A 12,719-nucleotide genomic window follows, 5' to 3' on the forward strand; every position below is an offset into this window, starting at 1 on the left:
ATCAGGACTGTCTCAGCCACGTGCGGGTGTGGGGACCCATCCCTGCTGGGCTAAAACGGGGGTGCTGGAGTGGACCCGACGTCATCCTCAGACACACGGCTCGCAGCTGATCCACCACAGCCGTGTGCCGCCAGGACGCCGGCCCAGAAGCCAATGTGCCGGCCCAGAGCTGGGCAGCTGTTTCACCCTACCTCTTTGGAGACAGACACCTTTCTGGGTCTGAGGAATATCCACGCGGGCACATTAAAGGGTTGGACTGCTGCTAACTGACTGCCTCAACAACCTGTCAAACGCTATTCTGATTAAAGATGCCCTATCTTTCTGTCTTTCTGTCTTTCTGTCTATCTGTCTTTCTGTCTGTCTGTCTATCTATCTTTCTGTCTGTCTATCTATCCCAGTCATATTTTTGTGCTAATAGGGGAAAACCCTGACCCTTGTGCTGGTGCACTGTAACCACTGTGTTTGAACGGGGAAACTGTTTTCCCCACAGGGCTGGCCGGTGTCCCTGGGGACAGTCCTGGGGCCCCTGCGAGTGTGACGTCGCTCTTTGAAGGCAGCCTGGGTCCTCGATATCACAGGACTTAACATGCCAGCCTCGTCACTGAGGAGAGTGTATCGCATTTGCTAAGTCCACCTCACAGAATAAATTAGCTCATGAACCAAAAGGTCAATAAGGCGCACGTTTATTCTTCGATACAATACACATTTATGACTGTTACACGTCTTTATAAGGCAAAGAAACACGGCTGAATGGAACGGTGTTCAGGAACAGAAAGTACACGACACGCGCAATCGCCCCGTTATGCCGCCAGTTTCATTTCTTAGCTACACTGATACCCTCATCAGGAGGGCTCCCGGGCATCTGCCAGCGGGGACGACCACGGACATGCAGACCTCAGCGCAGGCACAGCCGGGCCTAGAATGTTCTCTGCTCTTTCCAGCGGGCAGCAGGGGTGGGGGTACAAGCCTTCATGGAAGGTGAAACTGCCCATATGAAGACCACTAGGGAAAGCATACCTGGCTGATTCAGAGCTAGAAGTACACAGACCTTCTCATGTGGGAAATGGGAGTCATTCCTGCAACGCAAGGGAGTGAGCCTGGAACAGGAATTCAACATCCAGTAAGTCCAGCATCCAGTTTCCTTTAGGACGGAACGCAACTTGCCTTTTGGAAATACATTTTTCATCTCAGAGAGGTTTTAGGGGAGCATGATGGATAAGAAAATGGACTTTGGCTTTAACTTAAAAAGAGAAAGAAGTGAAAAATTTATAAAGATAGAGCAAAAGCAAAGTGGGGGCATCGTGGCTGTCCTGTACCCACGGCGGAACCACCGGGGCAGTGCTGAGATGCGCCCACCGCCCTTGCCCCCGAGGTGCCCGCCCGCCCCCTCCTAACACGTTCCCAAGTCAGTTTTCCAAACAAAGCCCTGAAACAGGCCCGAAGTCCACGCCAAACAAGCAGGTGTCTGACAGCGGCACCCGCGCGCAGAGCCTGGGGTGGGGGTGGTGGGAGCAGAAAGACAAAAACAAATAAAGGGATGGCCTTGCTCATTTCTCTAACATGAAATCTGAATTTTGATTCTAAAAAAAGAAAAGAAAAATCCGCTACCCAGACTTCCACACCAACGTTGAAAATGTCGGTGCTCCCACGCCTTCAGGACCCGGAGCGTCGCAGTCTGCCGTGACCGCGCAGCCCGCCGACTGACGTTTTCACAGAAAGAGAGCAAAATGATGTCAAGTCAGACAAAAGGCAGGCCTGGGGTGCTCGGCCGACGTGCGTCAGCCCGCGTGAGTTCGGGTGAGGATCTCTCCCAGAGGTTTTCACGTCACAGGCTGGCCGGGAGCCCTGACTTTCACACAACAGATTCGGGTACCTGCTGGTGTCTGACAAATGACGAATGCAGACCTGCTTTTTCCTAATAGTCTGTGATGTTTGTTTCTCTCCAGGCCACGTCGGTGCCTAGTTTCCTCCTTTTACGGGAGAAACGGCAGCAGCCTCACCGGGGTGAGCAGAGCCATCACGTCCAGTAAGAGGGCGGAGACGTAATACAGCCATTCAGACCCTGGTGATTTCTTGGAAAAACTGATCACAGTGGCCCAGTCCAGCCAGACTCCGCGTCTTGGGGTCCACGCACGCGGCTGGTTTGATTCCTCGGATGCACAAAGCCCCGTTCCCATCGGGGCAGCCACACCGGGCGTAGAGGGAGGGGACAGGGCGAGCAGGAGACCAGTTCCCAGAACTCCAGGCTGTGATGACTGACTCTGCGATGTGCACACTGTCCTCAGCCCCCGTACAAAAGGCACCCCTGCTGGCCTGGGGCTGCCCCCCAGCCAAGTGTGGAAGTTTAACTGCAAATTCAGTGTAGATCCATTTTCAAAGTAGAGTCTCCTTTCTAAACTCCCTAAAAAATAAAAAATCACACCCACTAACTGTGGGGTCACCAGTGGATTACTTTGGCAAAGAGACCGTGCGTTCATCTGGCCAGAGCTCTCTTCCACGTGCGGGGCCCGGGCAATGAGCCCCCGTGAGGTCAGAGCGCGGCCAGGTGAGTCTGTGCGCCCTGCTGACAGCCCCCTGCTCTGGCCGGAGGGGCGTCCACACCATGCCCTCCACGAGGGTTTCAGATCGGACCCCCTAGTCCTGGTCAGCATTCGACTGGACGCCAGCTCTCTGCGGGCTGAGTATTAACCTTGCCCTGGCTTGGATTTTCCCAGACTCAATGAAGTACCATCAGTAAAGATAGTGCAGTAACTAACACTTCAGTCAGGGCTTGTGTGTGTGTGCGTGTGTTTTAAGGAAACTAAATTTAACATTTAAACATAGTCTCATAACAGGAACAGAGAGACCAACCTGGGATAAACGCATAGGCCCAGGGGGAAAAGAGATGCATCAAGATGTAGGCGCAGAGGCCGGAGAGGGGCACCTCCACCGCCTGCACGCCCACCAGGTTGGCACGTGGCCTGAACGCATTGCACGTCGTCTTCTGCCTCTGCTCCCCCGGGACCCGAAACACGAGGGAAAGGACGCTGCACGTGTGGTTATCCGTGGGCACAGGATGAGGACTCACTCGGTGGACACAGAAACGATGCAGAGAAGCCAGCACACGTCAAAGCCGCCCCCGCCCCGCTGCTGTAGGAATAAGCTGTTCTTGTTTTGTTTTGCCGCTCTCGGGACAGCTGGAGCCTGGAACGATTTAAGCTAAAAATAAGGACACTATTGTAGCTGATCTCAGCACAGCAGGTATCTGCGAGTGGGAGGGCGAGGGAGGTGCGCGAGCTGCGCGGCGGGCGTGGCGCCGGGCCGGTCACGGGAGGGCGCGCGCTCTGCCTGGCCCCTGCGTCAAGAAGCAGCCACGCGCATCTCGCCCTCGGGGCCCCGTGCCTCTCCCACCGGGTCCCGCAGAGCTCGCGTCCCTGGTGAAGAATCTGGGATGGAACGGCCCCCGAGCTCAGGAGCAAGAGGGCGCTCCCAGCTGGAAATCACGGTCGGGTCCCGGAGCGAGTGGAGGTGCCGCTTGCCTTCAGAGACGCCGCGTGGTGAGGCTAGTGGTCTTTGCCCACGTCCAGGGGCACCCAAGCTCCTTCAACAGGAAGCCCCGCACTGCCCCCCCCCCCCCAGAACCCACCAGACCCACCGATCCCCGTGTCCGCGGCATAAAGGGAGGCTCTGGTGTCTGTCAGCGTTACTCCAAAGGCCCTGACTCAGGGACTGGCCGGAAGCAGACACCGCCCGCACTGCCTCGTAAAGCCAGTGAGTTTCATGCAGAGGAGGGTTCAGGCGGAAGAGAGCAGGGCGCCAGGTGAAAGCATGTGTCCTGTGTTTGAAAGTAAATCGGCTGCTTGGAAGAGGCCGCTGCTCTTGGAGGAGATTTCAGAATAAATGGAAGATAGGACGTCTGATGCCTCTCACCTCAGAATTCAAAGAAAGCTTATGTTCCGAAAAGCAAATGATTTATCAGTGGGATTCACCTGATTTCACACCGAATCAAAATAATAACGTCTGAGAAACTATGTGGTCAGTGGGGCACCAGACTCAGTTTTTTCTGACGACCGGCATCCTTGCCCCTTCGCAAGGCGATCCCCACTCTAAATGCATCCAATGTGTTTTAAAATCTCAACTAAATCCCCGGGGTGCTTGCCCCAGGGCTCTGGGAGAGAGCAGAGCCAAGGCCCCCGGCCCACGACTGAGATCAAGAATTTCCCAGCTCAGGAGGGCCGGGAAACACCTCCTCGGGGGGCACCACGTGCGGGGTGGGTCGTGAGGAAGGGGTGCGGCCTGCTGCGTCCCAAGACCGCCGCACTGGGGTCCCCTGTGTGCCCAGAGCTGGGGGTGGCGGCTTCTGCTCCCCAGAGCCACCAGTCCTCACAGGGGTCAGGGCATCAGAACCGCTGATGTTGCCAAAAATCTTCTCAAAGCAGCAGCCACCGCAGCCGTTTTCCTGCGAAGCAAACAAAATACGACCCTTGTTAATTCAGCAGGGCTTTTAAAATTGTAATTAGTTGGTTGTGCCCCTGAGGAAAACCACAGATGACTTTTTATAAAGTATGTGTGTCTGTGAGAAAAAAACAAAAAGAAGAAACCCTTGGAAGATCCCACTGTTGGGCTGGTGGTTTTATTTTTTTTGCTTTTTTTTTTTTGTGCAAGATATTTTCGTCCCGTTTGCAGGATCGAAGGACAAGGCCCCTCTGTTCCCGCTGGAGCGCAGGCCCCTCCCTGCCTGCTGCCGCCCGGCCGCCCCGCCGGCCTGATGCCGGCATCAAAGCGGGGCGGTGGGGGGCTTTCCCCTTGCTTTCCGACCACAGCTGACCCCGGCCGCACACCGGGTGCCACGTCTACGCCGTCCCCATGGGTCCCAGGTGTCTGCAAGTTCTGTTTCACGGGCTGGCCCCAGAGCAACGGAGGTGAGATCCGGATCACCACGCAGCTGACTTTCAGTGTTTCCTCCGCGCATCAAACCTCCCAACAAACCGCAGGAGGTTCCTCTGCCTCAGTTTACCTTGCGGAGCAGCCCTGATTCATAAGGCCTGGGAGTTGTTCTTTTTCCACAGCAATAATCTTCAGCCACCAGATTTTAAAAAAATATTGTCTCAATATTGGTTTTACTCATAGTCTGTCTTGCCAAAAACTCCGCCTTCTCCTGGCAGGAAATATGGTGAAGAATGACCTATTTTTTTAATGAGATTTTTCTCAAATGAGGCTGCCCCCAGAGTTAATATCTTAAGTTCACATTATAATTTGAAAAATTAAAAATGAGAAGGTAAACCAGGAAGCATCCACACTGCAGGGACCGCGGGGACCAGGTGGGTCTCGGCCCAGCTAGGGGCCAGGAGAGGAGGCGGCCGCCCGAGCGGCCGTCACGGGGCGGACCTGGCCTGACCTGGTCCAGAGAGGGCTCATCAGGCAAGTCCAACAAGGATGCTGTGCCGCTGTGCCAGCGTGACGGCCCCAGCGCTTCTGTCTGCCCTCCCTGTGGCCATCACCGCCCGGCTGCCACCCCCCATGGCCGTGGGTTCCAGGAGCCTCAGCCATCTCCCACCGCTGTTTCCCCTCGTCCTTCCCACCAGACCCTGGCGCCAGGCCTGCCTCGCTGTGCTGCCTCCCGCCACCCGCCGAGTTCATTCCCACCGGGCCTCCGGCGTGACCCCGGCGCCCATGGTGGGAAGGCGGTTTGTGGCAAACCGTCGGGGTTTGTGGTCATGGGGGACGAAGCTGCCTCTGGGACAGAGGGGAGGAGGGACCAGCCCAGCAACTGCAGGCTCACAGCACGGCCCCACTGCACCTCGGGGCCCCGAGAGTCGCCCTTCTCCACACTGTCACCGGACAGAGAACTACCTTCTCCTGTCCCCAGACTTTAAGTCCTCGCTATTTTTGACAAACGAGAATGGTCCTTGTAGGTAGAAAGCAAAGCCTTCCTGTTGACACAGATTTCTAAGTTAGTGACCCTCACAACCAAGGCCGAATGCTTTCCTAGTGCTGGCTGGTGACTTTGATTATGAGTCACTGATTTATTTCTACCCAATCTTATTCTACAACAGATTCAAGGCAGCTGACAAGAATACATACAGTCAAACAGACCAGCAGAACCTCAGGCCAGAATAAATATAAACCAGAATAAAAGAGTAAGACCACTGAGCTGTGCAGCTGCAGACCCACAAGTCAGGAGTCCCACAAGGTCACCAAGTTGAGCCCCAGAACTGGGGCGCGGACTCACGGCCCAGGACTAGGAGCCGGCCTGCTAGGGGGCGAGGGGCTCACCCGGGGGTGCAGGTGCTGGGATTTCCAAAAGTCCTCTGAAATAAGTACCCCCTGCCCAGGCCTCACCTTTAGGCCATAAATCAGGCCATACTGATGTAACAGAAGAGATTCATGTGTAAACTGTCTCTCCCTGAATAATTCTGACAACATTCTAAGCAGGGCAGAGGCTTTGTATGAAGAGGTGGCTCCTTGGGGTCCAAGAGTGGACCCAGACCCGCACGCAGCTCAGGGGAGAAAAGAAGTGTGGGCTCAGGGCTGAGACCCGAGAGGATCACGCCCTGCTCTGATCTGGGGCAGCTTCGGGGGCTTGGTTAGTCTCTAAGGCTCTGAGCCTCGGTCCCCCAGCTCTACCAGACACGTGCTCCTTCCCCTGATCCCACACAGGGGAAGGCCTCTGTGCAGGTCCTGCCTCCTGAGCACCTGTTCCGTGCCAGCCCTGGTCCCCGGCTCTGCCGGGGTGACCTCACTGGAGCCGCTCAGCAAACCCAGGGAGTAAGGCGATCTCCAGCCCACAGCTCGGGAAATGCAAGTTTCTCAGCCAGAAAGCACAGAACGGGCTGGCTCCAGGGCCTCCTTTTGGCAGGACCACGGCCCGCTACCTGCATAGCCTCCCCTCTCCCCCCTCTGCCCGCACAGCCTCCCCTCTCCCCCCTCTGCCCGCACAGCCTCCCCTCTCCCCCCTCTGCCCGCACAGCCTCCCCTCTCCTCTCGCTTTGGGCTCAACCACCCTTCAGGAAAAGGCCGAGACCAACCTTTCAAATGGGCGCCTTCCAGGGACTACTTGGCCACCGGGCCCTGGCCATCGGAGCAGCAGTTCTTCATCTTCTAGGGAAACCAGAAGACATTTCGAGAAGGATTCGAACGTTTCCGTCAGTTCCTGACTTAGACGAGCTGACCGGCCCTCCAGGTGCTGCTCAAGCACTCCCCCCGCTGTCCCCCGGGGCCCCTGACATCACACCCTCCCCTCAGGTACACAAAGGGCCTCGCACCCAGTGACACTGCACTTCTGCACGTGTGTGTTTGTCAAAAGTCACTTTGACAAAGCACAAGAGTCGAGACAGACTGACCGCAAGGCTGAGTCAGACACACAGACTGCTTCTTCCCAACGTCCCCAAACCCCAGGGACAAGTTAGGCGCCACAGGACGGGCTCAGGAGGACTGCGGAGGCACCTCCAGTGTGGGGACTGAGAAGAGCTGTCTTAGAGGAGGCGGCTTGTAAAGCAGACCTTAGGCCGTCGTGAGAGTGGGGCTGACCCAGCAGGGGCCGCGGGGACAGGGCTGGAAGTCTGACGTGGGGACATACTGGGGCCGGAGGGGTGCCCTGGGGTCGGGGGCCTGAACTGCTGGCTGTGTTTGGGGTGCACAGCGGGGCCTCTGGAAGACGTTTTGACCCAGGAAGACTGTGAGCAGAGCTGTAGTTAATGCCACGATGCTGTGGTGAGCGAGGGAAGAGTGGGTGCGGGTTACTTCACCAGCTCAGTGAGCTGGAAGAGGGCGGCAGCCGAGGCTGCGGCACAGGGAGCGGGAAAGGTGAAGGCTTACTACTCGAGGGGAATGAATCCATGTCACATCCGCTCCATCTTCCTTCCTCCCGCCCCTAAGTGTGTGACACGCCTGCCGAGGGCGTTGGCTAAGTTCGCACAGACTTGTCGTTTGGGAAGGCTTTGCCGCACCCCAGCTGAGAGCTGTTTCTGATGGCAGACGGGCTGTGCGTGGATGGCGGGGACAGAGGGGAGCCTGGGAACCACATGTCATCCTGAGCCCAGCACCGAAGGCAGGGAATGTCAGGGCCTTAATGTCTGAGGAGGAAAATCCTCCTTAACTTCGTCGGTTGCAGGCGCGCTCGGGGTTCTGAAACAGGACGTGCTCTCAAGCACAGAACAATTAAAAGAGGTGAAGGAAAGTTTACTTTAAACTTTTTAAAATAGAATTTAGAGTTAGATAGTAAATAGTTTGGGTAAGAGTTAAATTTTCCAATATAAAGTTAAATTCTTGATTCTTAGAACCAAGATTATTCCAAACATCAATCTTCTGGAAAAAATTAGTCTCAATCTTTCACTGAAAAATAAAAGCTATATTAAGCTCTAGTACTGGCTTTCAGTGACACCAAAAATGTTTGGTACATGAATGGGTCCAGGAACGCCACAGCCCCCCCGCCCCAGCCCAGCAGGCCCTCCCGCAGGACGGCAGAGTCCGGAGCCTGCCTGCCTGTGGTGGGATGCTGGCTCAGTCACCTGCTCCCGCTGGGGTCCTGGACCAGCACTTAACCCCTGGCCTCAGTTTTCTCATCTACGTAATGAGCCTAATGGCAGGGCCTGTTTCAAAGGGTTGGTACGAGGCCTGAGTGTGTTAATTTTCATGGAGCAGAACAGAGCCTGGCACAGTGCGGTACAACCATAACGTTCATGGCAACTGGCTAGGTTTGCACGATGGAACTTTTTTTAAAATCCTCACCGTTCTTGAAGTATCTATTCACCGTAGGCACCAGCAGTTGGATAGAAGAACGAAAAGGTGATTTTTGTTGTTGGTGTTACATGGCTTAAAACGTACTTTTAAACACGTTTAAACTGTATAATGTCATTAATTACCTGCTGTGGTTTCCATACTGTCCTACCACGTCAAAGTGTATTTGGACACCAAGGAGCTTGGGTAAAAATACACTGGCGGAAAATTGGCCCAGAATAGGTTGGTAACCCTAATAAGCAGTTTATGTAGTCTGGGTGAGGAACCAACTCGGTAATAAGCCTATTTTTACTTGACATCAGTACCAATTATCAAGGAAAGGTATATTCAGACACAAATAAAACTCACTACTGATGCTGAATTTAGAAGGAGAGTTAATTTCAATAAAAGCTGGATGTGGAAAAAATGAATACCTGAAGCAGAGTCATTCCAAGGGTTTGGTCAGTGGAAAGCTCCAGTCAAACCCCCGGGAGGCTGAGGAGCGAAGATGGAGGAAATGAGGGTGTATCAGACGCATCCTGTGCCAGGCGGCCGTCCAGGGGACGCTCGCGACGGAGCCTGGTCCCCAGGGAGGCCTGAAGGCAGAGCCTGAGCATCGCCTCTCTGTGTCTTGCCCAGCTGACCACCCAGTTCAGTAAAGTTACTTAAACGCAACACACCTGCTTCTGAGCTGTGTGTACAATCCACCGTGGTCTGGATGGAGGTAGTTGGGAGGGGACGATCACAGTAATTCAGGTCAGGGGTGTCCCGGCCAAGATAACCATGGGGATGGGGAGGGCTGTGCAGACTCCAGAAATAATTAGAGGAAATACGTACAGAACTTGGAGGTAAATTAAATACGAGATGAGGGGATGGCGGGAGATGCTCCCAGGTCTGGGTTAGGCCGTTCTGGGGGGGCTGGCTGTGGACCAGGTGAGGTGGGGGGAGAGGAGTTCAGTTTAGGACTGAGAAGATCCAGGTGGAAATGTCCAGTGCACGGGTGGCGTTTGGATCTGAAGCTTAGGGAAGAAATCCGTGCAGAAGGCGCAGACGAGGGAGTTGGAATGTAAACGGTAATCCAGGCAGGGAGAGCAGACAAGGACTTGATCTAAAGTCATCCCAGAGCAGGGGCTCGGGTGCTCTCAACACACACCTCACTCATCTCTGCTTAGTCCTCTGCAGGAGTCCCTTCCCATATACTTACACCAATAGCTTCAGAAAGGTGAATATTACAGTTTTTTGGCGCCCAGAGCAGACTAGGCCAGGCAAGCACGGACGTCAGAGTTCTGAGTTCTGTTCTAAGGAGGATGTTTATCTTGAATGCACGTTAATACGAATTCTTCAAAACTCCGCGTGTTTGTACCCCAGGCTGTGTGTGTGTAAGTGTGTGTGTGTGTGTGTGCATAGTTACAGGGGTGTCATCCACTTTATAATGGATACAATAATCAAGGACAAACACAATAAACAGCTCTGTGAAAACAGAACTCTACTAAACAACACAGTCAGCATGCGTTTAAAGAACACAAGTTGCTCAGCGAAAGCATTTCAAGCACGTTAACACTCACACAAGATTCGAAGGCTGTGAGGCAGTAATTAGGGAGAACCTCACTGAAGGCTGCGGTGCCTCCGGCGTCTGATCATCAGAGGGTCGGAGCTGCCTGGGAAAGGGGGAAGCGGGCCGCGGTTACCTGCGCGCTGAGCCTGGAGTGGAGCTCGCGGTCCGACAGCCACGGGTGCTTGAGGGCTTCACTCGCACTGACTCTCCAGCTAAAGGGAAGGCGGGAGGTTATCGGCGGGGACACAGCGCCTGAGACCTTGGCTCTGGCCGCTGCCCGGGGAGACCAGACGGCGGAGCGGCAAGTCCACAGGCAGGTCTGTCTTCCCCGGAGCGGGGACCAGTGACCGTAGGCTCCATCAGATCGGACCAGGGTGATGATATTGGTAAGACAAGAAGGCAAATAACTCGAAGTGCTTCTTAACAACCGATTTACCTTCCGAGGTAGGCGGCCACCCTTGCTGTGCTGAGCATCAGAAACTGAACTCCCACCGTCCGCTGAAGAGCAGGTGTAGGTTATCACCGTGAGGCTAAAACTCTACGATGCTTGGTGATTGCAAAAGCAATTTACGTATTAAAACTTTTTAACAATATGCATTGCTAACTTTTGAATTAAGAAGTTTTGAAGAGTCAAATCCATAGAGAAACGGATGGAGAGTTAGCGTTAGGGTTGAGCGTATGTTAGAAACTTTTGCCCTAGCAAAGGTTTATAAATTTAAAAATACCTGAGGAAGAATTATAACAATATGTTATATCACAATTCTCAGCTTCGTAAACTTGTCCTGTGTGCTCACATTTATCACATGAAATGGAATAACCTTCCAAAATAAAAATTGCAAGTGTGACGATCTGACGTCTATGTCTGAAACAACATCAGAAGAGCAGTGTCAGGTCCTCGTGACGCTCGGCTTGTGAGCCGCTGCATCCGACACCAAGTACTTAAGTACGAGAGAGGAGACAAGACTTGACTTTGGCCAGTGAAGGGTCGCTTGGTGACAGCCTTACCAGTAGGACCCTAAACAAACAGATACGATTTTTTTAAAAAAACTCTCGACTTCCACCAGCTTCAACTGGAAGGCTTATTCTGTTGACTACCATAAATTGTCTGTACTGGACCCCCCAGCAGTACTCCAGTAGCTGACAAGAGCCGAAAAATTATTCCTGCACTCCGATGTCAAACTTGTAACAGCTGACTGTTAAACAGTTAACAATAACATTGCATGAATAACTAAATCTTTGATGCAATTTCAAGTTTATGTTTGTGCCCAATTTACTCTACGATAACAATTCTCAGCATTAACCAGTTAGTTTCGTCCAAGCATCAACTGGAATGCCCGGAGGTGTGGCTGCTGCTCCTCAGGCAAGAATGAGACCCCAGACTCGGGAGTGGGCAGGGCAGGGGCCCGGGGTCCCCGAGCCAGCTGTGCGCTGCTCCGCTGCTCCTGGCCTCGGTGTCCTCACGTGTAAAGTAACGGTGATGCCGTCCTTACACCACAGGGTCACCCGGGGGCCGAACCAGGTAACACACAAAGTGCATCAGGAGCGTAGGTTCTCAGTAAGTGTGCGTCTCTCTCCCACCAAGGATTTGACTTTAGTCCGTGAAGGCGTTTTCCATCTGTTCGCTGCTGGCGTCCAGTAAGGTACCGACAGCGGTACCGGTTACACCAGCTCCCGTGCCGCTCATCTTTCCCATCCTTAAGGACAAAACCAGTGTCTGTTCACCACTCTTCTCTCAAATTGACTCTCCAGCCAGGGTGAGTCGTCCTCACCCTCAGGCTCAGTTCTGGCCCTTGTCAGTATACTCTGCGTGAGTAAAACGTTAGCTCCATTGTTAACCCCGTCTCTCCTGTTAGGTCGTGAGTCGCCTAAAGGAGGGGACTGGGCTTTGTGCGTCTGTTCTCAGTGCCCCAGACACACTTCCGGCAGACTGGAGGCAACCGGTGAAGTCCCTGAGTGGAGGACGTACGCCAGACCCTGCACCAGACCCACTGCCTGTGTCGTTCCCAGCCCCACCCCGAACCTCCTGCCTATTAGCTCATAGTCATGTGTACTGATCACTTAAAAGCCGTAGATATGATAACACAAAAAGCAAGTATTGTTGGCCCTGAAATCTTAAATGTTATCTACCTTTATATAGTTTAGACAAAACCATCTGAAAAGTGTGTGACAGGCAAATCACAATGGCCCCCACCCCCCAGATTCTAAAATGCAAACCCCAGTGTTTCAATATCACTATTCTTCATCCACTGAATTTTGAATTACGTGGTTTGAGCAAGACTGAAAACAGAAGCCCGTGAAATGTAAGTGCACGGCCTTGGGGAGGGTTGAGTTGTGCTGATGATCAGTTCTACCACTTAGCCAGCTGCACAATCTCGCGCAGACTAGTCGGAGTCTCGTGCCTGGAACAGCAATGCCCATTTCCACCTGTGCAGCTGGGTGGGGCTTAAAGAGAGAATGTCTACACAGC

The 12,719-nt window shown here is 53.7% G+C and overlaps 1 protein-coding gene across 12 annotated transcripts in view; it reads right to left on the minus strand.

Annotated features, from left to right (window-relative positions):
- Positions 1-667: 667 nt before the first annotated feature.
- MYLK4 (myosin light chain kinase family member 4) overlaps positions 668-12,719 on the minus strand; it is a 70,712-nt gene continuing 58,660 nt past the window's right edge. For 5 of the 12 annotated variants that reach the window (XM_074347985.1, XM_010968572.3, XM_010968571.3 and 2 more), the window contains 3 exons: positions 10,386-10,464; positions 7,008-7,080; positions 668-4,438 (listed from right to left, as the gene is read on the minus strand). In XM_074347985.1, coding sequence (XP_074204086.1) covers positions 7,033-7,080; positions 10,386-10,464 — 127 coding nt within the window. In that variant the 3' untranslated portion in view covers positions 668-4,438; positions 7,008-7,032. Of the gene's footprint in view, positions 4,439-7,007; positions 7,081-9,131; positions 12,056-12,719 lie in introns of those variants that run through there. The other 7 variants (XR_012500874.1, XR_012500873.1, XR_012500872.1 and 4 more) reach the window with 7 other exon arrangements.

This window comes from Camelus bactrianus, chromosome 20 (genome assembly GCF_048773025.1).
Source record: "Camelus bactrianus isolate YW-2024 breed Bactrian camel chromosome 20, ASM4877302v1, whole genome shotgun sequence".
In the NCBI taxonomy this organism is placed as follows: Eukaryota; Metazoa; Chordata; class Mammalia; order Artiodactyla; family Camelidae; genus Camelus; species Camelus bactrianus.